The 25,552-nt window shown below is 32.4% G+C and overlaps 1 protein-coding gene across 7 annotated transcripts in view; it reads right to left on the bottom strand.

The window, feature by feature from the left end:
• LOC129744239 (serine/threonine-protein kinase 26) overlaps positions 1 to 25,552 on the bottom strand; it is a 332,751-nt gene that overhangs the window by 281,275 nt on the left and 25,924 nt on the right. The window contains exon 1 of one of the 7 annotated variants that reach the window (XM_055736664.1): positions 18,017 to 18,689. The exons of 5 other annotated variants lie outside the window; for them this stretch is intronic. In XM_055736664.1, coding sequence (XP_055592639.1) covers positions 18,017 to 18,319 — 303 coding nt within the window. In that variant the 5' untranslated portion in view covers positions 18,320 to 18,689. Of the gene's footprint in view, positions 1 to 18,016; positions 18,690 to 25,552 lie in introns of those variants that run through there. One more of the 7 variants, XM_055736662.1, reaches the window with a different exon arrangement.

Raw genomic sequence — 25,552 nt, 5'->3', positions numbered from 1 at the left:
ATTAGAGCCAAACGAATCACTCAAACAAATTTAAACAAAATTAAATAATAAAAATCACTAAATTTCATACAATGACGAGTGTTAGTTGGAATTACTAGTTATAGTGATGTGAAATGTCAAATTTCATGTGAAAAGTTCGGTATACTGTGAAGAAGACTTCTAACATTATTCGATTTATATTTTATTAAAAATACTTACAGTGGTGACACATTTCAATAAAACACAAGATTTACAAGATTATTGAATTGATGTGTCCTGCATTTTTCTTCCATAAACTTATTCCTATACAACACCACGGTATTATACTGTCAGTTACAGCAAAACTTTCATTATCAGGGGCATAGCTGTTTGAAATTCTCTTTTAAACGGCATTTAAACTATTAATAATTTTAATTTATTCAGACGAGAGTATCGTAACATTTTCAACGAAAGGGATCAGTAGGTTTACTTAAAAAAATATGAGAGAATTATAGTGTAATAATCATCCTGTTATTCACTTTTAATAAAGTGTAGTGGATTTTAAAAGGAATTGAATTACCTTATGTTACATGTTGAAAATAAAATAAATAAATAAATACAACATTTTTTGTTACACTAATCATGGGTATTATCATGGGTATAGGAGTGTCTAGCATATCCTATGGTCGTTTCGTAGTAAATGATGTCAAACGGAAGAAAAAGTACTCATAAGTTGATCCCAGAAATATTTTCTTTCAGATTTTGTAAGAAATCTAGTACAAAAAAGGTTTTTATTTAGTTGATACTTTTTGTCCCTAAGCTAGGCTCAGCATTAACATTTTTTTTAAATATATGCGCGATTGATGAAAAAAAGAACCCTACAGGGGATTAGAAAAACCAAAATTATAACCACAAAATGAAAAATAACGCTCTGATTTAATATGAAGAAAGCTTAAATGGACGCGTTTTTAGTTGTTTTGCGCTTCTTACAATCAAAAGTTTTTCAAAGGATTGATCTAAGGTAGGATACCAGATACTTTCAGAAAAAAACGGAACATTTCACGAAAAAAATGCGAGACAAAAAAAGCGGGACAGTTTAGAAACTCTAAGAAAACATAATTTATATGATCATTCTTATATATATGTATGTTTCTTCAGCTAAAATAGTTCTTAGAAAGTAATAAAATATGGATAATTGAAATTTGTTAGGAAATTCAATTCTCAAGAAATTTTTTATCTTTGCATACTGCGAAAACTAAGTCGAAAATGTTATAGTTCAGAGGGATTTGAAATCCGAAATTTGAAGAAAGTTTTTATATTTTTGAACAGCCGTTTTTTGATCATCTATCAATGGATTGGAAATAGTTTTTTCTTTGCTCGGTGGTCCTGTTCTATTTAATACGGAATTTGTTTTTTAAGGCTTTCATTTCAAGGGATACTGCTAGGATTTCGAAGAAACATCTGAAGTCACCATCATTTGGAAGAAACTTACATAATATATTTTTCAATCGAAAAATATTAACATCGCTAGAACTTACTTAAAGAACGCTCAACTGAACTAGATTGTTATGGTGATGCTAAGATAAGGTTGCAAGATTACCCGGTTTTTCCCGGACTTGCCCTGTATATTTGACACAAAATTTATGAAAAGTTCGGTCCGGTCCGGTTGCCCGGATTTCGTAAAATAAAGTCTGGATTTTGCACTGATTTGTTCGCTTTATTTTCACAACTCAGAAAAATCTTAAATTGAGTAAAAACAAATTTTTGGAACACGTATATCAAGAAAAATTATGAACAATTTATAGGAAGCCTCAAATACGATTCAAAACCAGCTGATGTGTTTTGATGTTAAAATATATTTTAAAATGTATGCTTTTTCATTTTTCATTAAATTAATCCGTGGTTTTGACCAAACTTGCTCGGAAATTGCTCGGATTTTGGGTTAAAAATTTTGAAATCTGATGCCCGGATTTTGGTAGGTTTTTAGGTAAAATAACCCGGATTCGTCCGGTCCTTATATGTCTGGTAAATATTCTGGCAACCTTAAATGCTAAGAACTAAACGAGTTATTTACTCTTGTCTTTTATAAAAAAAAAAATGCTGCTGATTTTGAGAAAGCAAAACTCAAAAACATATAATGTTTGAATGATTTGTAGTGTTGAACCAATATAGTGAAGCTACGGTTCTTCGAACTTAAGTCAGAGAAACTTCATAAAAGTGTTATCAATTTAATTATGAATGTCAAGATTTATAAGTAGGATTATTTCTAGTTTTCAAAATCATAAATGGATAAAAAAAAATCAAAAAAAAATTACAGAAGTTGAATATGATCGAGGAGATATTTTTTAAGAAGCGTTTTCATCATTTACACGGCCCACTTCTATTAACGTTTTCACTATGAAGGTCACAATTGGCCACAATGAGTTGTACATTGTTTGAAAGACGATACTTTTCTGATTGCAAAACTGTAAAATATGTAACCGAGCTCTTCCGAACTCAGGAGATATAACCAGTTTGAAACGACTATTTTTAATAAGTATTTTTTAAATATTTCGTTTAAACTTCAATTTGTATACAGTGTATTCAGCAAAAGTGTACAACTTTTCTGTCTTCAAAACTCTCTAGAACATATTTTAAATGAAAAATCACGCGCAAAAAAGTTATGTTGAAAAAATGAAAATAGATGTTATTTTTTTAAATTGCCATAATTTTGAAACGATTAATGTTACAGTTATGACTTCATCAGCAAAGTTGCTTGAATTGGTACGAGCCAAAAACATTTCTCAGACAATATAGCTCTAAAATGGATATTAAAAAAGTTTGTTTTTCTAACTCACTACTAGGTGGATTAATCAATTTTTCAAAAAACTACTTTTTTTAGCCCTTGTAATTTTGGTCATTTGTCTCGAAGACACTATAGTTTCAGCAGAAAATAGTTTTGATCGCCTTTTTCATGTTTTACCCCTGTGTGCGGCTATACTATTATTTAAAAGGGGACAAGAGGATGGATGAATATAAATTTCTTGAGAATTGAATTTATGGTAATTAATAATAACAAAAATATGACAAATAAAGTAAACATCTGACGAAATTCTCAAAAACATGACAAAAATTGTGACAATAGTATGAGCCAAATCTGACAAATATGACTAAAATTTGACAATAAAATGACAACAATCTATTAATTATGTCAAAAATCTGACAAAAAATAACAATAAAATGACAAAACATAAAAAATAAGATAAATGTCTGACAAATCAGACAAAAAATTTACAAATGTGATAAAATTATGAAAATAAACACAAAGATGAAGCAAAATTTTTACAATACAATGACAAAACATGACAACAAAATTACAAAATTATGACAAAATCTGACAAAAATGACATAAATTTAACAATGAGATGACTAAACTTCGAGAAACCTTTGTCAAAGACCTTTTTGATTTCAAATTACAACAATCTGGAAGATACCACATTTGCAATATTCAATCACTTTCTCATATTTTTACATAGTTTGACGACATAGTCGGATTTTTGTTCTTTTGATTTCAAATTTTCAAATATATAAATTTGACTAATTTTTTTCTCAATTTCATGTCATGATTTTGTTAGTTCATTGTCATGTTTTTATCACGCTTGTCATAATTTTGTTATATTTGTCATATTTTTGTCAATTGTTTACGACATATTTTTGCCATGATTTTGTCATTTTTTTCATATTTTATTAAAATATTGTCATATTTTTCTCGCATTTGTCAGATTTTCGACAGAGTTGTATTAGTAATTATTTTTTATTGTATTGTTAATTTTAGTCATATTTGTTAGATTTTTTTTTGTCATAATGTTTTCATACTTATAGCACATTTGTCATGTTTGGTCATTTTATTGCAAACTTTTTGTCATATTTGTGTCATATTTTTGTCCCCCACATTCGTTCCACACGCTCCCTCGTCAGCGTTTGTCACGCCAACCCGAACACTCATTTCTAAACCTTCCCACCTCTTTACATCATTTGTAAAAGACGTATTTTTTATCACAATCTTCAAAAATAGCCATTTCAGCAGTAATTATGAAATTTCCGCATGTCTAGCTAAATAGTCGAACAATCTTCGTCACCATTCAACTTAACTTAATGATAATAGAATGGAGCCTTTTTCACTTTCAGTAATTTTCGTTTTAGCTTTCAGTTCATTCTCGTATGAATCTAGTTGGCGTTGAACTGACCGATACACTGCAATAAAGTCAGCTGATAATTTCTCATTGACACTGAAAATTTGCAGCACTGCTCCTCAGTATCGAAACACTGTGATAGTTCTACTACGGAATGGTACTTTTTTATCTGAACGAACCCCCCACCACGCCCTGGATAGACATGACAAAATGAAACGAAGATTTGATGCGTAAAATGAGATGTGAGATCGTGAGACGTGAGAATCAAAGTGAGACGTAAGGGAGAGAAACATAAGAAGGGAGACGTGAGAGGTGCTATGTAAAATGTGCTATATGAAAAGTGAGAGTGAACATGAGACATAGAAATAAAACGTGAGGAGATGTATTGAGACGAGAAACGTGAAAAGGAGAGACGTGAGATTAGAGATGAGAGAAGTGAGGATGTGATTTTTGAGAAAAGAAGAAATTATTATCGGAATCGAACTCGACACAAACACAGACACCTTACTATTAGGCCAATTCGTAAGGCATATTTAGTTAAGAAGTAGCTCTATAAATCAGTTGACTTCATCGTGCTGAATTCGCTGCTAGATTCTACGGCAGAAAATGCTCATCGTGCCCCGATCAATGGTGCTCTTTCCGCCCCGAAACAAGTTAAAGTAAAAACGCATTTAAAAATTGATTATAGTGTTAAATCATAAACATAATGATTGGGAAACTTGAGCCACAATGTACATAATGTAGCAGTGGGAACATTATAGATCAAGTTGATTTAACTATCCTACGAGCTTATTTTCCGGTGCTCAAAAACTACAGTGAGCGAAATAAGAATAGCACCACTATGTGTCTTACTTGTTAAAATATGAATGGTTGAAAATTAAGAAAATTTTCTTCCACAGTTTGTTCTGATTTGCTAAACGGATAAATCAAGCATAAGTTTACTTTTTTTGGACGTAGCAATTGGCGTTGAGGACCAAAACTGTGAAAAAGGGGTGCGAAATAAGAATAGCATCACTTGAGTTTTTCAACAAAAACAAGATAATTTTTAAAAATTTACTGTGTAAAAGTGAATGATAATGCTTCTACGAATTATTTGAATAGATAACTGCATTTTAAGGAGTTTCCAGAATTCCAAAGGTTTTCAAAGGTTTTAAGAGGGGTTTTTAAGAGATGCTCCTCTAGCGTTAAAGAATTTGATATTTGAGCTGAAACTCTTTACCAAACTACTAACTTTCTTCATTAAAATGACGTGAAATGATGAAACAAACATTCCGGGTTAATTATGAATCAGAAAAAAATAGATTGGAAATCAAAAACTTTGATTTTTTTCTGTAAACCAAACGTTTTCCAGTTTCAAGTCGTAGATGGCAGCACTATCTTGCAGTTAAAACCAAATTTAGTCTCAATATTGATTTTCCAGGTTTATTTAGGCCCAAACTCATCATTTTGAGGTATTTTCCCATCACAGTTATGTGGAAGTTTACGCTGCAGAAAGCTTTTCCGGATTTGCAAAAGAATCACCAGCACAAGAATGTACAACCGCCACAATTCCTGCTCGTCTCCTGCTTCCGATTCAATTGCAAATCATATCAATAATGCTGCTGGCCGTCTGCTCCATCAAGCTCCATCGCAAAGTATAACTTTATTCTGATAATCGGTCCAAAAATTCACTTTTAGTGACCTTGATGCAATTCTAATTTTTTTTGGATTTAATGATCTTAGAATTTCCAAAGCGTTCACACGGTACATGTATTTATTTCTTGACCAAAATCATCCAGCACTGCCTAATTGATCCCGGATATTCGAAAATGGGCATGAATTTGGTTAAATGGCAAGATAGTGCTGCCATCTATAACTTAAAACTAGAGAAATAGTGTTTGACTATTAAAAACATTAGTATTTTTGAATTCCAACCTGCTTTATGGATTCAAACTCAGTCTCAAATCTATGTTTCATCATTTGGCATCATACTTATGAATGTGAATGAAGAAATCAAGCAGTTTGATAAAGTTTTACAGCTCAAATATCAAATTCCTTAACGCTAGAGGAGCATGTCTTAAAACCCCCTTTTAAAACCTTTGAAAACATTTGGAATTCTGGAAAACTCCTTAAAATGTAGTTATCTATTCAAATTATTCGTAGAAGCATTATTATTCACTTTTACTCAGTAAATTTTTAAAAATTATCTTGTTTTTGTTGAAAAACTCAAGTGGTGCTATTCTTATTTCGCAATCTTTTTTCACATTTTTGGTCCTAAACGCCAATTGCTACGTCCAGAAAAAGTAAACTAATGCTTGATTTATCCGTATAGCAATTCAGAACAAACTGTGGAGGAAAATTTTCGTAATTTTCAACCATTCATATTTTAACAAGCAAACACATAGTGGTGCTATTATTATTTCGCTCACTGTATAACATTTTCGTCACTTGAGAAGCTAGTTGTTTTTTTTTTCTAAATATTTTTGTAAAGATGATAAGAATATTAATTTTTAATGAAAAATTCATGCTCTATGAACTACGAAACTGTTTCTAGTTAAAATTTATTTGAGAAATTTTTTTTTTCTTAGAACAGAGGGATGCCCAGTTCGCCACGACACTATGGGGTTTGAGTCGGCAAAAAGTCAAAAATTAACTTCATCGTAGTGATACTTGTCATATACCAGTTTGTAGCTTTCAATTTAACTAAGATATTCTCAAATTTTCAGATCATTATCACTTATCGTTTCACAGACATCAGACTTAGAAAATTTTGAAAAATATACTTTTGATCCAATAATATTTAAATCATTTTTTCTCCTTTAAATGAAATGCTACACCAGTTCCCAACACATCGTTAGAAAGCTTATTTTCTAAGCTTCTATTCGAAATATTTTTCATTTTTACACAGTTAACAAAAAAGTGTAAAAAATGAGGAATTTTATGAATTACTCAAAAGGTATAAACATTTTGGTCTCTAAAAAAAAGCCTTACGTTTCCCAAAACTTTTTTTGACTTTTAAACATAGCTAAGAGTCTAATAATTCGAATGCAAGAAAAAATAGTTGCATATATTTGCATCCTTCAAAGTTATAATAAAAACAATAAATGAGTAATTTTTAACCATTTTGGAAAAATAGTATGTTTTATGTTAAACATCATTAAGCAAACATTGTTCATAACATGCAGGGAGATGATTGTAATTGATTGTGACCAAATGCTATTGTAGAATTTTGATATCTGTAGAAATAACTGAGATTTTAAAAAACTAATAGTTTCCCAAAAAATATAAAATTTTAAAACTGCATTTTTTTGCGTGTACTCTTAAATTCTTCATACAAAACTGAATAATCTTGAACAAAAATACCCTGAGTGGTTTTGCTTTAATCTCTCACATATTTTTTGTGAACACAGAACTTAAAAAATGCACGCGTTTCCGAAATAAGTTTATTTAAACAATTATTGGTTCAAAACTACACTATGCATTTTAACGAGTTAATGTTCCAATTTTAATGTCTTTTCTGAGCACACATGTAAAACCAAAGCCGATAATAGTTTATATTAGGTTTCGAATGTAAACAACTCATTTCATCTTCAAAAAAGTTCATAAATAGTAAAATTTTACTTCTTGCCGCCTCATTGTATGGGGCTGTCCCATAGTGCACGGGTGCTCGTTATGCCCATATCTCCCCTATCTCTAGTCTATGACAAAGGTCCACATGCTCGATAGCATATAGGAATTGAGTCTGGATTTGAGAAGATAAAAAAGAAAACAAATAATATAAGGCCGGGACATATGAAGGAGGTCTTCTTAAAATTACAAAATTCACTAGGCTCCTTATCCATTAAAATTTCCAAGGATTCTTTTTCCTATATCGATTCCATTGGTTCAACCAGCTTAAAAGAATTCTTTAGCAGATTAAAATTACAGCACCTCAACATTTTCCAAATAATCCAAATTCATCCAGATGCAAACTTGCTGGAACGAAACTTTTCGGAAAAAACAGACCCAAATCTTATGCGGCTGACTATTTCCCCCGAAATTCGGGTTCCAACCTTTGGGAGCCACTTTCCCACAACACAAGCTGTCAGTTTTAATTACCGCTTCACACCACAGCACTACCGAATTCGATCATCCAAACGGCTGCTGCCTGCTGCCGGGAGGATGCTTTATTATTGACATTTCGGTTTACCCTTTCGAGTCGGATTGATGTGGGTTATCCTTTGAGCTTCGACGATGACAGCTGCCGAATCGATTCCATTTATTGGGGAGGAAAATGTTAGCATCGGTTTTTCCTTGGATAATCCTTTTCCAGGTAAGGTAATGATGATAAATTATATTCATAACTGAAGTTTTCTGCTGAAAGTCATTAGATGTAAAAGATTGAAATCCACTAGCTGGATGGAATCGGATTAAGTTCTAGTCGGTAGGAGTATTTTTTTTTTAATAAAAAACGAAACAAATCCAATAATTTTAATATAATCTAACATACTTCAAAATTCAATTTGTCTAAACATGTGTACCGACTGCTTGTTCTACAACGCACAATCTTAATAGGTTACAAACTTACTGTACCTTTTGTCAGCTGACAAGCAAGATATTTCAGCGATTCCTTATCAACATAATATTGCTTTTATAAACAGCACTTCCGGGTCTATCAAAAGAAACTCTTTTATGGCTTGGAAGAGAAAAAAAATCATAAGAGCAAAAAAAGCTCTCTTGAAACCTAGTACACCCGCACATATGGCCGTAAGTAGATGATGTCATTGTCGTCGTTGCTTCGCGATAAGATTGTTATCAACCGTTGCCCAAGTTTTTTTCCTCCTACTACTACGAACTGAGCTCCCAATAGAGTAGCTCATACCAGGAGACGGCAGCTTTTACCTGCAAGGTTTTGTTTCATATGATTCAGATTTTTTTTTCAACTTTTTCTTCTGATATGAAGGTTCACGGTTTATCCTGATCGAGGTTGGCGGTGGTTGTTGATTTTAATTCTGCCTCAGAAGGGAGGGTTTCGAATTACAAGATAGTGAAAACTTAGTCATACTTTCTAATTTGTTTTTTTTTAATCGAGGTTTAAAAATCACAAGTAACCTGAACTTAGACTGACTGCTTCTAAACTTCATTTAAACGTTTTCTTCTTTCCACTGCAACACCTTCGAAGTAATAAAATAGGTGGAAATTTCCACCGGATACTTGCGACCGTAACTCACCCACATTCCCGATTCCATGTTATTAACAGGTCATGGTTTATTGAACTTATGATTTCTTATCTACTTTTCAGTGCAGCATTAAAAACTTCTTTTTCCGGTTGATTGCATCTACCAAAGTTGCAAATTTGTATCAAAAAAGGTTGGTACCTTGGTTGGTACTTTGATTAATAATACCCAAGTATTGTAATCGAAACATGTAGTACATTGTTGTTAGGTGTTCGCATATTTTCTCAGATTTTGGTGCTAAATTTCAGTTGATTTGATAAATTACAAAAATCTACAAACCATTTTTATATTGTGTAAAGAATTCAAATATTGCAATAAAAAAATAGGCTGTATAATATACACAGTGTATATTCAGGTACACCTACAAATCAGACTCTTCCCCAATAATGAACTTTCTTGGAGGTGAAAATATCGATCTAAGATTCTATGCCGGACCGGCATTAACAAGCTTTCTAATAACTGACATTGTCCTCCCAGTGCAACCACATTGCATATGCCTGCAAAAATCCAAATGAAACATATTCCATATCCAGCAAGGATATTCTCGAATGATGTAGCGAGTGCTGTGTGTATGGAGAATGGCATTACAAAAAAAAATCGACAAAAAACCGGCCGGCAATAGAAAACAGTTCCTAGTTTCCCATTCCCAAACCATCGACCTCTCATCCTCATCCCTTTCGCAGTTCATTTTTTGGTAATCGGCGGTGACAGAAGAACATTAAACTTTCTTTAGCTAACCGACTCAGATGGTACACTGGGTTATATATCGGACTGCCAAGCCAAGATGAGATGTTGCAGTGTGTTCGGTTCTCACCATATATTTTTTAGGGGTGAATTGCCCAATAGGATGAAAATCTTATAAAATGTATTCCGTGTTTCGCTTGAATGTAGTGGTCATGCATCATTTTGCCTGGGAGCTCGAGTATTTGAGCTAGTACTGCTTCCCCAATCATATCATCTTTGGTACAGTACACTTTTCAGTGCATTTTCGGCACAGAGATTTGCTATATTTCGCGTGAGCTTTCATTACGTCGTATGAAACAAAATGTAGACAAACAGTTTTATTACAAAAAAAAACAAAAACTGACATAAACTAGTCGCAACTATTTACCATTTCGAATATTTGTAGTCTGGACAACATATTCTACATGGGGATACAAAATTTAAAGTTGCTTTGATAACTTTTGCAACAGTTTTCTTTGAATTATTAACATGTTTCTTTTACGACGTAATGAAAGCTCACGTGAGAAATAGGCATTGAATTATTGCAACGCTTTCTATGGGTATACTATTCACTTTCAGCTTCAGCTACACTTTTTATGATTAAAAACTTGATAGATTTTTTTAACCGAAGTAATTTCTAAGGTTATTTTATACGTAAAAAACTGTGTGAAAATCCTTGGTAAATGCAAAAACTGTGTAGAAAATCTGCTTATGCTTAGGCCTGAGGCATGAAACGTACGACCTGACCTTAAACCTGACACTAAAGATCTAAGATTTGAAACCTAAAACCTGAAACCTAAGCCCAGGTACTGGAGATCTTAGATATGAGACATGAGATCGGCGACATGAGGCTTGAGTTCTGAGACTTGAGACCTGAGAAAGAACTGAGACTCAAACTTAAGATCTGCGACATAACACAAGAGACATGAGACATCAGACGTCAGTCGTATAACCATGAGAAGTTAGAAGTGTGACGTGAGACCAAATGAGTTAGGAAAGAGCATTAGGAAGTGAGAAGAGAGCGAGGGATTGCAATAGAGAGAGAATTTTTTGCATTTGGGATGGTAATGCAGCGTTGCGGATTTTAAGTATTTCTACGGATCTATGGATCGATGCTCGAAACCTACAGATTTTTAGTATTTCCTACGCATTTTTAACAGTTTATCGAAAAAATTATAGGAATTCTGAGGAACAAAAATTCTACTTGACGACTAAAAAAAATTAACATCAAGTTTCATTTAGCCAAAATCAGTAGAGGAAAACTGTACAGAACGCAGTTAAGTATTAACGCAATTTACAACGCTTAAAATCATGTGAGAACCTAAATGAACGTTTACAACGATTCATGGATTTATTTTATGTCTTACTGGAAAGAAAAACAACGATAAAAAATCAATTTTGGTTATATTTTTGTTAAATACTCAACCAGCTAGAGAACACACCGTGGGGTAAAACGCCGTAACTAGTACTTTGGCAAAAACTCATTTATTATTGCTAAACGTATCGAAAATTTCACTTTTTGAAATACACAATTTGGTATCCTTATAGGTAAAACGCCTTTAAGTAACCAATAAAATTCAATTTCTTGGCTGATATCGCGGCAAGTATAACGGCAGATGATTTTTTCGAATCTAAGATTGGTGCACCTTTTAAACTTGAAAAAAGGACGAAATTTGATGTAATTTTGCATTCTTATTGTTATTTGGAAGTCAGCAAATAAATAGAATGAAATTTCGATTTGATATTCGGGTTTTCTCAAAAGTTAACAGCATTCTAAATTTGAGCTTAAAATACGTGATCTGCCCCAATTTTGATATGATTGTTTTTAGTTAAAATTAGTGAAATTTTGTTAGTCTGCGCAGTCTGGTTTGCAATAAAATCTTATAATCATGTACAATTACAAGTTTCACGCAGATTCGATTTATCCTTCAGTTTCAAAGAACTTAAGTCATTTTAATGAAATTTTACTTTTTTCTTTTTTCGTCAAAATTACGGATTTATGCGGTTTGCAATCTGGCAACGCCGGGGTAATGATCAAAATTCCACAACTGCTTCACAATTTACAACAATTTGTAACAACTCGCGCCTCTCTTCTCTCCCTGAGCACTGGTTTCTCTGATTTTTACTCAAATTTACTCATTTCCTCGCACAATTGGCTACAATTATCCACTATGTCAATCTTTGGCTGCACAATTTGTGTGATCACTGACGTATTTTTTCTCTTTATCTTAGTCTCCCGGAAGAGAGCCTTGGGAAGTGAGTCGTGAGACCAGTCTCTCGTCCCTTACTTTTCATATTTCATGTTCTAAATCTCTGGTCTAATGACATAGGCCTAACGCCTTATGTCTCAGAATCTAGTTCTCAGGTGTCATGACTCAAAACTCAGGCCTAAGGTCTAAAGTCCCATTTTTTATTACTTCTGTCTCACATCTCAAGTCTCTGTTCTCCAATTTAATGTAATTCGCGAAAACCGTAAAAACAACGTGCAAAAACAAACGGATGAAATATTTCTGTAATGATTTTTAACCCCTTTTTTAAAAAACAAAATTTTGTAACTAAAATATTACTCTTAAGTATTCAAAGCATGCTTTTTCCAATACACCCCCCATGGAGATTTTGTCCAAGTTAAATTTCCAACGCAGTAACGGTAAATGACTTGATTTTAAAATGTGCTAAATAAGTGTTAACAAGCAAGTCAGAAATTTTTTTAAAATCGCCCTGGGCTTGAGCTTTATGTGCATTTTTTTATGAACCTTTAACACAAAAACATATAATTTCAAAATAGACTTTTTTAATCAATTACCAACTTTCCCCAAGAAAGAAGTTAAAGAGGTTTTCTATTTGTTTACTTTTCCCGATTTTTAAATAGGTTTCGAACCAAATTCAATTTCAGATATATTTAACGCAGAAATCTTATCGCGTTGCATTTTAAAAAAATAGTTCAATGAATTCAATTTATTTTTAACTTTATTCAGTAATGGCAAAAATATTTGTAATGATATCTTTCCAAACTTTTAAAACTATAAAATTTGACTGTTTTATATCATTTACCACCATCTTTCGAATTTTATTCCTTAATTAAATGAAAGAGGTATAATAAACAAATCCACAACCAGTTTTTTTCTTCAACGTCAATTTGTTATTTCATCAATTATCACTTAAAACTAATACCTTTTGCAGCTGATGAACTCCATATCACCAAAACTAAAGGTGATAGACAAATTTGTCGAAAGATTCGAGTTCAGGAAGCTGAAATCTATCAAATATCATCAAATATCTATAAAATAAGTCATTAAATCCTAGGCACCAAAGTGCCGTTTCCTTGAGTTATCAAATCATTGCTATAGATAAGTTTTTAAAAGGGTTAGACAAGAATTTAAAAAAAATCCTTCTAAAATGTTTTAGACTTATCTTTTTCATCTTCATATTTTGTTTTTAATTCAAATAAATTTACCGAATTTTAAAGTCAAACTATTAAATTTAATGAAACCTTTTTCATAAGTTTTGCTCTGTTGTGTAATTCTGAGTTTTAGTGTTCTGATAACATTATCTTTTTGGAAATCTTTGAAACTAAATAAAAAAAAGAAAACACAATATTTCAATTGAAAGCGACAAAATATTCAGAGCTTGAAACATTGAACTTTAAAACCCATGAATTGACTGGAAAAGCCGTAATATTTTCCCGTTTCCCGTTCCCGATCGATTTTTGAATAATCTTCAGAAAGTTCAAAAAATGATTCGAAGTAGCAACTTAAAAGTTAAATTTTAATACGCGATGGTAACTGATATAATTTTTTTTATCTTTGTGCTTTCAATAGTTCCATCAAAAATTGCAACTCATTTTTTTATTTAATGAGTTGTTTTATTGATCATTTTCCAATCTGTACTTTGACAGAATTATCGAACATCTTGTATTATAAATATATAAAGTTAATATTTTGAACTTTAAAAATTAAATTTTGTAGCCTTTCATTTTGATAACTAAAACAACTTAAATAAAGAAACAGGTTTGATCTTTGACTTTGAACACTGGCACTCTTGAAAAAGAATTAAATATTTTCTTTTTTTAATCAAATGAAATTCAGATATCAAGTTTTGTATTTGTTCTTTTAAGTACAAAATGGAAAAAATTTTCCTCATAGAGAATTCACATTTTAAATCGTAGTTACACTTTTTTCTGAAATTCAAGATAGAACAGCGGAATTTTTTAATCAATCCTTTAATTGAAAATGATGAAAAAAATGTAAATAAAGAAGAATGATAAATAACCATCATCATATTTTTTCAAACAATTTTGAATAATTTTTCAAATAAAAAAAAATTCTTTTGACGTTTCGGTCAAATACTTTCGGCTTATTTTTAAACTCACCGAAAAGCAACAACCAAAAAAGCCCAATAAGAATCTGCGATGAACAAAGCTCGTTTACAAAACTTATCTGCTTAAAATTAATTTTCAACCAATTGCTAGTTCAGAATAAGGATCACTATTGAATCAATATACTCAATGACATACCGTGAATAGCATTGATTTGAAACAGTCGCTCTGATTTGTTTTGAAAATTATGATATATTTTATCAGTAAATTTTATTATTTTTTAAGTAAATTAGAAAAATTAATTTTCAAAATATTTTTCGAGTTTGTGTGATAATCCCAAGTAAGAAGATGGTGTTAAAAACCAATTTCCTTATTTTGTGTATTTTTGGCTAAGTTTGTATTTCGACCACCCCCCATGGGAGGGGAGCCCCATGGACGGGACGGGTCCTTCGCACGGGCCTGCAAACTTCCATACATATATGTAACATATAGACTCGAAAACTACAGAACAGATTGATGTGAAAATCGCCGTGGAGAAGTTTTGAGGCCGGGAATTGTTCCTACGAACTTTGGAGCCCCTTCCCCTTCTAGAAAGGGGAGCCACCATACAAATTAAGAATTAATTTTAGTAAATATCTGGTGATTTGTGAGAAAAGTTATAAAAATTTAGTATGTACATTAGTTAGTACTGAGCCGATTTGGGGTTAATTTTTAATTTCTCAAACCCTGGCGTCTAAAAAGCTTCGTTTTTGTCCAAAACTCATACAGAATTTTTAAGTAACGTTTACATGAGTAAATTTGAACTTTTATTTGTATGAGAAAATTGAATGATTTGTATTGAGAAATGAATATCATTTTTGTTTCTTCTGTGAAACCGGGCTGCAAATGGTTTTTGTTCCAATTAATAAATTCTCTAAAGCATTTTCCACTGAACAAATTTGTCTAAGACCGTAACTTCGTATCTTATTAGGCAAAAAAGTTATAAGCTGATTAACAGGGGTATATTTTTTGGCATTGAAAAACAATCCATTTATTTGACATCACTGCTGGTGCTTAGCGAAGTATTGCTTGAAAAGTAGTCATGCAATAATTCGCTAGGCATCCAGCAGTGATGTCAATTGAATTTATTGTTTTCCTATGCCAAAAAACATGCCCTCATTCAACACCTAATAACTCATTTGTCTAATGAGATACGAAGTTACGATATTTAACAAAGTTGTTCAGCGGAAAATTTCCCTTAGAATATTTATTAATTGGCACAAAAACCATTAGCAGGCTCGGTTCCACAGAAGAAACAAAAATTATGTTCATTTTTCAGTACAAAATATTCAATTTTCCCATACAAACCTAAAAGTTCAAATTTACTTATTTAAACATTACTTAAAAATTGTGCAATAAATCAAGGATGAGTTTTGAACCAAAACGAAGCTTTCTAGACCTCAGGGATTGAGAAATTCAAAAATGACCCCAAATCGGCTCAGTCTAAGTTTATACTAAATTTGTAGAAATTTTTTCAAAAATAAAACGACTTTTACTCAATTTACCTCTAAGTTTGTATTGTGGCCCCCAAAGGGGCTCCAAACTTCGTAGGAGCAATTCCCGGCCTCAAAAACTTTTCCACGCCGATTTTAACCTCAATCTGTTCAGTAGTTTCCGAGTCTATGCGTTACATAGATAGATGGAAATTTGTATGGGAAAACAAAATTTATTTTTCGAAAATCACCAGAGCTTCTGTGAGGTTTACTTCAAATCAAAAACCACTTTTAATGACAAATGTTCCTTGGTTCTTGCACTACATTCTATGTAAACAAACAACAACTATAAACCACATTTGTACTCAAATAGTTATTTGATGTTTTGCATTGTATGGATTTTTTTTCTGTACCTAGCAAAATATTTTTGAAGTTTATTGAAAAATTCAAGAAAGTGAACAAAATTTTAGTGGCGTGGTGAAATTTAAAAAAAATACAATGATATTACAAAAAAAAATCTTATATCGAACAACAACAATTCAGAAGCTGAAAACAAGCTTGCAATTAAACTTGACCATAATTGATTCCGATTTTTTTCTAAAATCGTTTAAACATCAAATGCACTTCTCGATTGAAAAGTTGTATTATTCAACTTATACACAGTTTCGGTCTTCATTTTAAGTGTTTTTGCAGAAATCCTCAGTAAAATTATCAAAACTTTTAACGAAAATCAAATACTGGATACCGGTTTTCTCAAAAAAGAGGAGTAAAGAACTCGGTATGTACCATTTAAACTTTTTTAACTGTTAGAAAAATTTAACAGTTCTCTGCCTTAAACGGTGTTTCAGATATTCAACACATGCTAACCGAACTGAGCTATCTTTTATGCAATCAGTGCTGAAAAAGTAACATCTCAACTTGAATTAAAATTTAATGTAATAACTTGAATTATGTTTTATAGCAAGATGTTAAAAAATACCGTAAAACGGGGTAACTTTGATCACCGGGGTAAATTTGACCAACAATAAACTTTTCCACATTATCATCAATAACTCAGTCTATAGTTTGAATTTTTGAAAACTGTTTTCTACGTTTGAAAGCCTATTAATTCAGTATCAAATAGGCAAAATGTAATTTTTATATATGAAATTTTTTTCTGTAAGATAAAAATCAAATTTCAAAATCTTACAATATCTATTTTTCCAAGGCTCGCAAACAAACAGCTCTCCTAATGATACCAAAAATCATTTAGAAGAAAACGGTTTGTTTAATGTGAATAAACAATTTTTTTTTCTTAGTATATGAACAGTTATAGTGCTATTTTTATAGTCATTTAATGATAAATTTTTGATATTTAAACAATAAGGACATTTTCCAAGAGTAAGCACGTATTGGACAAATGGATAGGAACCCTATCAAATCGTTAATTTTGAAGAAAAAATGAAAATGAAAATAGTGGGAGGGCCTAGGAGAATGTGTGAAGGTAAAATTTCATGTGTATTTTGAAACTCAAACTGTTGAGCAATAATAATTATTTTTGCCCCTGAATGTAGGGCGCATCATAGTTCTTTTTACGATCAGAAATATTTTAAAATAAAATCGTTAAAATTCAAGGTTGAATTGATAAACTAGCATTTGTAAATATTATGAAGGTGTTTTGTATCCTTTATGATAAAAAAAACTCGTTAAAACCGTTATAATAGAGACTGATCAATGTCACCCCAAAACATCAAATTCTGAACAGAGACGAAAAAGATTTTTAAATCAAATCTTAAGAGGTCTAATAAATTTCTGCATCCGTGTTTTACGTTCATAGGAGTCCAGTACTGGTTTTAAAAATATAAAATATGCCACATTTCCCTTAACAGAAAAAATAATCGAAATAACACGGATTTATTCTCGGAAATATAGAATTCAACGACTATTTGCTTCAGTAGTTAGTTGACAGTTCATAAATTCGACGATCGGCCACAGACCGATTATTTCCAACCTTTGTGCTTCATTTTTCTTTCAGCGCTCACCACATGTTCCCCGAATCTTAAACTGTTTTTATGACAATTAATCCACATGATATTGGTAGTAATCGAAAAATTCAATTAGTTTTACTGGAAACGTAGGACTATGCCAGATTTTATACGAAGATTCATTAATTATAGATCTTTGAATTTATAATATTTTTACCTCTCCATCCTTCAGATCATCTCGACAAACAGCTCCGCCAGCTCTGCTTCCAGCTCCTCCACCCCCATCAACCATCCTCCCCGGTCCAGCGCCAGGCCAAGTCGGTTGCGGTGGGATCGGAGGATAGGTTGTCGATGAATCCCCAAAATTGCCGCCACTCGAAGGGCTCGCAATCCGCCAATCATTCACAACCGTTTCGTCCACCATCAAGGTCAACGAGCGCTGTCCGCTGGAATCGTACTCACTACTTCCGCCAACATGCAACATGGCCGAAGTAAAATTTTCCCGGCTGCTATACACCATATTGATGAGCTCCGGGACTCCACTGAGCTTTGAAACTGCACTTAGCGCGCAACGACACTGATCTACTTTTAGATTTATCAAGCACTTCAGAACCTCCTACACACTTTCGCCGGAGTAGATACAGACTTAAACTTTCCAAGAGACACTTTTTAATCTGGCACTTGAGAGCCCCAACTAGAAATACCAATCTTCGCAGCTAAACCCGTTGCAGGCCCCAATGATTCCAAATAACCGAATTCACAGTTAGCCCCCGGAACTATTTGAATTACTTAGACCCGCGCCGCCGTTCACTCTCTTTCGCTGGGTTTGAAGTGGACAACCTGGAAAGATCACGACACCAATTTACAATTTCCTCTTCTTCACTGACCGAGGCAAGAATCGGTACTAAGTGGCTCGCTCCAGAAATCCGAATCGTTAGGCGGCATTGCGCGGGCCCACTGCATCAACATCAAGACATTAGCCCAAGTCGAGAAAAGCCAACTTGTTGCTGGCTGATAGTCCGGGAGAAAGAGCAACAGAAATTCACACCAACGACGATGATCGTGTCAAGTTTTTCAGGCCTAAGCCCGGACCAATGCAAACCAAGCCGGAGCCCACCAGAAGCACAGTGGGGCAGATCATGCAGATCGTGGATCAAACATTTTATTATTGTAATATTTACCCTACCCATACAGGTTTGTTTTCTTCGGAGAAAATGTTAAGTTAATAATATTTAATTCTAAATTATATGATTCGCAGGTCGATAATCAACTGCTGACGATGAATTGAGTGTTGATTGATTTTGATGAAAATATGGCGAATAATCCATTCAAGATTTAAAGGTTTGCAAAAAAATTTAAATGATGCATGGGATTTTTAACCATGGGTCAGCAAATTGCGGGGTAAGCGTTACTCGCATACTACATATTGAGTAAAGCAACAAATTTCCGTTGATGATGATTTTATTGTATAAGCAATCTTCGTACTACTTTAAGGCAAAGTAATAGGAATCATCGGTTTTGGTGTAATCACAAGGCACAAAAGTACAATACCACAAATACCAGAAGTCCAGCCACATGGGAAAATTAATGTAATAAATTTACCATGGATGCACGGCTTCATCCCACATTAGCTACGTGAATGTTCACATGATAGACAGTAATTTTTAAAAGTTGAGGGAATTGTAGCCTAAAGGGGGCACGTAGAGAAAACTTGTGCCATTGAAACAAAAGAAGCACACCTTAGAATCAAGTTTCTGGTGTTCTTTGAATATAAATCTTATTCCTTCGATTTTAATTTTTTTATCGAATAAAAAAAAATATTTTAAGTCAATGTAAACGAATTTTGAAATAATGTACCGTATTTAAAATCAAAAGAAAAAAATGCTACCATCAAAGAAAAATTCTTTTTATTTTGATTACATTTTCTTACCGTGGAGAATATTGGGTGATTTTTTCGTCTGATTTGAATTTAATGTTTTAAATTTGCTTTAGATCAACAGGCGACGGCGATTAATTCAAGGAAGGTATCCAATCCAATCTGCTTCTTATGGATAATCGTCTTTGCGTTCAGATCAATATTAGTATGTTTAAGAGTAAGTACTTTCTATGTCTTTATTGCTAGTGCATATTACTTTCCCCATACTTCATTTATTGTTTTTGGGAAAGTATTTTTGCCATGCAGTTTTTTCTTATCTATTTAAAATGTTTTCTGTTTTACTTTTCTTTACAGACTATTCAAACCACGATCCTGGTAGGAAACGCATGCAGCGCACAGTGGTCGAAAATGCGAAAAACGTGATCGTTGCGTATAACTTTTAGAGTTCACATTTTAGGTTATAAGTGTCTTCGGAAAAGTTGTCAGTAAAATATAATAAAAAACTTTTTTTCTGATTGATCCCCCTACAAGTTAGATAAAAGTGAGATTCTAACTTCTCTACTTTAGGTTATAGCTCTTTGAAGTCTTCGACAAACTTGTTAAAAACATTGTTTTAGGTGTCAAGTTTCTAAAATAATTATTCTCCAAGCTATAGTCTAAATAAGAAACTTAACTTCTAGAAATCAGTTTAATATTAACTTCTTCAGTTAATTTTAAGTTAAATAATCTGTTCGAGAAATTTGTTTGTCTTATTTAAATATACGACTTTGTTGAACATTGAAAGTTTGTAAAATGTGAGACTGCAGAGCTATATTAAAAAGATTACCGAAAATAGTGCTTTTTCACGCCTAATTTTACAAACATCCGGAAACATCGGCCAGCCCGCTTTAGATGCAACTTAAAGTCAAAGATTTCATCTACAAGATGCAGGTACAACCATCCGTATCCACTTGTATACAAGCGAGATACATTCATTTTACTTTTCCATGTTTGCATTAAAAAACAACAATTCCTATGAAACTATAGCGCATTCTACTATGTGTTTTTTCCTGTGCGATGTCAGAAGCATCAGGCTAGTGTGTGTTCAATTAGTAAAAGAATTAAGTCTAAAAAACTAAGCTCACTTGAGATAGATTGTCGAAAATATCAAAGGGCTTAAACCTACAGTAGAGAAATAAGAAATTTTATCTCACTTGTAGGGGGATTAATCAAAAAAAAATTATTATAGAGCACATTTTACTGACAAACTTCTCCGAAGACACCAATAACCTAAAATGTGAACTAAAAAAGTTATAAGCAACGATTCCGTTTTTCGCATTTTTGACCACTGTGCAGTGGTCTAGTTTTCAAAAACAATATAAATAAACACATTGTTGAATTAATAAACAAGTTTAAAAAACAATTGATTAGTTATAAAAGAAAATTAATAATTCATAATTTTTAATACTTGATTTCATAGAAACGAAAGAAAATATTGAGATCAAAAAGAAAAACTTTCAGATTAAAATCAAAATAATATGGAATTAAAGGAAAATTTCATGGAATCTAACAAAAATGCTATAGAATTGAAGCATTTTAGGTATTGAATCAAATGATTTGACAGTTAAGAGTAGGTTTACAAAAATAGTTGACAGCTATTACAAGTAAAACGCTTATTAAAATGTGTAAAACCCCATTTCGCAAAAAAAACCAACAGCCGCACACAGGAGTATTTCACCCAAAAACCTGGCCAAAACTCAAAATTTCAATTTCATTGGTTACTTTTATGTCAATGTTTATTTGATTCTTGAATAAATTTAGCACCATGTACCGGTCAGTTTTTTGACATCTGATTTGTTTATAAGCTGTTGCAGCTGTAGAAACTTTAGTATTTTTATGAGATAGATTATTTCTACAAATCGTTGAATCAGCGCGACTACGTCATATCAATGAATAAAACTTTCTTAAGTGACTAAAAATGAAAATTCGAAATGGAAAACATCAATGGAGGGATGTTTAATAATTTTAAGTATAATAGACAAAATTCGATGACTATAGAGACAGTACGCAGTGCTTTGAAAATTCTTCTATTTATTTTTTGTTTTAAACGTTGTTTTTATACAAATTGGTGTTTTTGTTTATGTTCCCAGCAAGTCCCGGCAAAATGTTTGATATCATTAGAAAATTGATAACTTCAATAATCATGTGCAAAAGAAAAAACTCGCGCAAACTCGCGCATTTTTTATATTTTTAAGTTTGAAGTTTAAAAATATTGATAGATTTTTCCCACAAAAAAGTCACCTAGAGCTTCGTTTACTTTGAATTAAAGCTCAATAAAATTAATGTTCTTATTCGAATATTTTCAAATGTTATTTAATTTTTAAAAACTTATAAAAAAAATCTAGAAGTTTTTGAATTTTCTAACTTTTCCAACCTGGATTATCTAACATGTTAGAAAATGTTAGAAAATTTCTAATAGAAAATTATGAAAAATTACGAAAATGGTAAACATATTTTAAATGATCTTAAAAACGTTTGATAAGTCAAAATAAACTTTTTTATTGATTTCAAAACTAGAAAATACTTTTGGCCAACTTTTTCTTCTACGTACTCCTGTGTGAGCCGTAGCAAAAGCTACCATTTAGACCCACACGTATAGCAAGATCACAGTACAATACGTAATTCTCCTTAGAAGAAGGCCAAGACCAAGGCCGAAACGTCAAATAACATGTGAACGTGCTGTTAATCAATCAATGTTATTTTTGACTGAAATTGCCAATCGAAAAATCTGTGAAAATCAACCAGCCGTTAAAGAAATCTAATGAAAAAGAATCAAATCATTTAAAATTTTGAATCAAAGAACATTCGTTGATTCAATGAAAGACATTCTTTTGGAACAAAGGAGAATGTATTTGAATCAAAGTAATTTTTATTTATCCTAAAACCAAAGGATATTTTCCTTTGTTTCTGCGGTATTTTCCTTTCAAATAAAAAACCTTTTCCCTGCGTGGGGTAGTGAAAGAGCTCAGAGCTACCCCACGCAGCAATTTTTATTTAAATTTGTTCGAAAATACTCCTAGAGGCGATGAGCTCTAGAATATCGAGGCAGGAGGCGGTTTTTTTGTTTGAAAAACCTGGCAATAACCGTGCAGTTGATATCTATTTTTTTTTTAATTCCAAAACCAAGTGATATCCGATCAATTCTGAGCAAAGTTCAGACACTGTTCGAAGGAAATCAAACGGAATGTGAAATAATGCTGTCGAAACAGGCATGATGAACGAGCAACGAAACAAGCAAGATACAATTGACAGCAAAAGATTTGGTGCTCCAAAAGCTGGTCACTGTAAGGTGATTTTTGCTAAAAATATTATGAACCTTCTCTATCTAAAAAAAAAATCACTATTTTTTTTATTCATTTTTTGAATTATCATTCTCTATTTTAAGTGTATTCTTTCCAGATTGCTTGGCTTGTGCCTGACTTGGATATTCAATACAAAATTTTATATAGGTACGGTTAATTAATTCTCTTACCCGGTTACCTTGATTTTATTGAAAAAAAAACCCGAATTTTGCACGATTCACTTCATTTTAAAAAGCAAAAAACAAATCCATCTTTATTATCATGATTTCTGATTTTGAATTTGGCGAGCAAAATTGAAATTTCTTAAATCAAGTTATATAAAAATAAGGTGAACGATTTTTTGGTAGCCTAAAATACGATTTAAAACTGCTGCTGTATGAAAAACCAGCAAACAAAAAAAAATATAATGACTCAAGGGTTTTTTTCTTCTTAATGTTAACTGTTCTGTAATTCTCTAAACATTTTCTAAATTTTGCTCAGATTTCGGGTTGAAAATATTTAAATCCTAAGATCCTAATTTTGCCAGGTTTCAGCTTAGCACAACTTAGCTTGATTGACTACTCACATCAACCTTTAATCATTGAGCCCAAAGTTCCTGATTTTTTCAGATTTTAAGATTAAATAGCCCGGACATGCCCAGTAGACTGAGTTGATTTGGGGTCCTTTTTGGAATTACTCAAACCCTGAGGTCTTAAAGATTCGTTTGAGTTCAAAACTCATCCAAGATTTTTGGCAGAATTTTTTAATTAACGTTTACATGAGTTAATTTGAACTTTAAGGTTTTTATGGGAAAACTAGCTGACCCGGTAAACTTCGTTTTACCCATTACATAATAAATCGTTGGAAAATGTAAAGTTCTTTAACTTCTTCGTGCTCGTGAATCAATTTTCATGAAAATTGTCTTCTAGTTGTTCCAGTTTTGTTCCATTTTTTGTTGATTTAGTATGGGGACTCTCCTTCCATAAAAAGTTAGATTCTCGAAACTATTATACAAACCATCTCTGACCCGAAAACCCAACAAATACCGAATTTCACTTCATTCCGACCGATCGTTCATTCGTGATGGTGTTACAAAGACAACGCCTCCATTTTTATATATAAGATGTGGAAAAGAGATAATTTTGAATGGGGACCCCCCTTCCATAAAAAGTGAGATTCTTGAAACTATCATACAAACCATCTCTGACCCGAAAAACCCTCAAATACCAAATTCCACTTCATTCCGACCGATCGTTTATACGTAATGGTGTTAAAAAGAAAATGCCTCCATTTTTATATATAAGATTAATATTTTGTACATGAGTTTTTTCATCCGTCCGCAAAATTTCTGACTTTTATCGATAAATTAAAGTAAATCCGATGTAAAATGTTACTACCGAACAACCGGGATCCAGTGATAATGTGGCCACCATTTTTCAGAAGAAAGTTGAGAATTTCGTGTTCTAAGGAGGAAGGAAATTTGAGGAAAACCTGAAAATTTTGTTTGTTGAAAAAAAAACACGTGTTGGTGATGAGAAGATTTCGTTTGAATCTGGTTGTAAATTCCTATATCGTAAACCAGTAAAGAGCCTTTTGTTAATGTGTAGTTTTCGTTGGAGAGTGCTGGGAAAGTAATGGGGGTGGAAAATGATTATTGTGACATGGGAAGATTTGAGGATTGTAAGAAGAAAGCTATTGAGGGCTGGCAATGGTGAAATCAATTAATTTTGATAGGCGTGGATGCGCAATATTTAAAAAAAATAGCGCTTGACGGATCGAATTGGATAACAAAGATTGGTAGTAAATTCCCAGAGTCAATGCAGAGAATGTGAAAGGAATGCAAAGAAATAGAAAAAAGGAAGAAAATATTGTTAAAAAGTTAAAAAGATACGTTAAAAAGTACGGTAACTGAGAAAGTGTGGTCCTTTGCTCCTTTGCTGTTTCGGCTGTGCTGATTGCTGACGTTAAGCTGTCCAAAACCCTGCTGGCTGATGGTTTCGCTCGGATTGCTTCGATTGAATTTCCTGAGATTTTCTGTGATAAGTATGAGGAAATGAATGAAAAGCTAAGTATATTCTTTGAATATTTTAATTCAAATTATGTTTTTAGTTTGACCCTTACCATTGAGGGACCGGGGATTTTTCCTTATTATGTACCACTGAGGAAGATTGGTTTTCTACCCACACACAGTGGAAGCACTTTTTTTCTGTGGCACGTTCTTAAAATGCTTCGTGTTGTTGCATCTGTGTCAGGCGGGATGGGGCAGCATATGAATGCTCGCTTTTTCGCTATTCACAAGCTAAATTCATTTACGCCAAAAAATATAATATATCTTCTGAAAGAGTGAGGAGTGGGCAATTTTAGTTTATAGATTGTACTGCTTGTACTTTGCAGATAGTGATGTCACCGAAATGAAATAGTGGAATTTCTGCTAAATGAACAAATCTATAATGAAATGGAGAGATTTTTAACAAGTTGTAAAGAGAAATTTAATCAAGATCATACAATGATCAATATCTTTACCTTGCACTCATAATTATGAAGTTAGATATTTCAC

The sequence above is a fragment of the Uranotaenia lowii genome, chromosome 2 (assembly GCF_029784155.1).
Source record: "Uranotaenia lowii strain MFRU-FL chromosome 2, ASM2978415v1, whole genome shotgun sequence".
NCBI classification, from domain to species: Eukaryota; Metazoa; Arthropoda; class Insecta; order Diptera; family Culicidae; genus Uranotaenia; species Uranotaenia lowii.
Note: the sequence above shows the minus strand (reverse complement) of the source record. Positions and strands in the feature narration are given on the sequence as shown.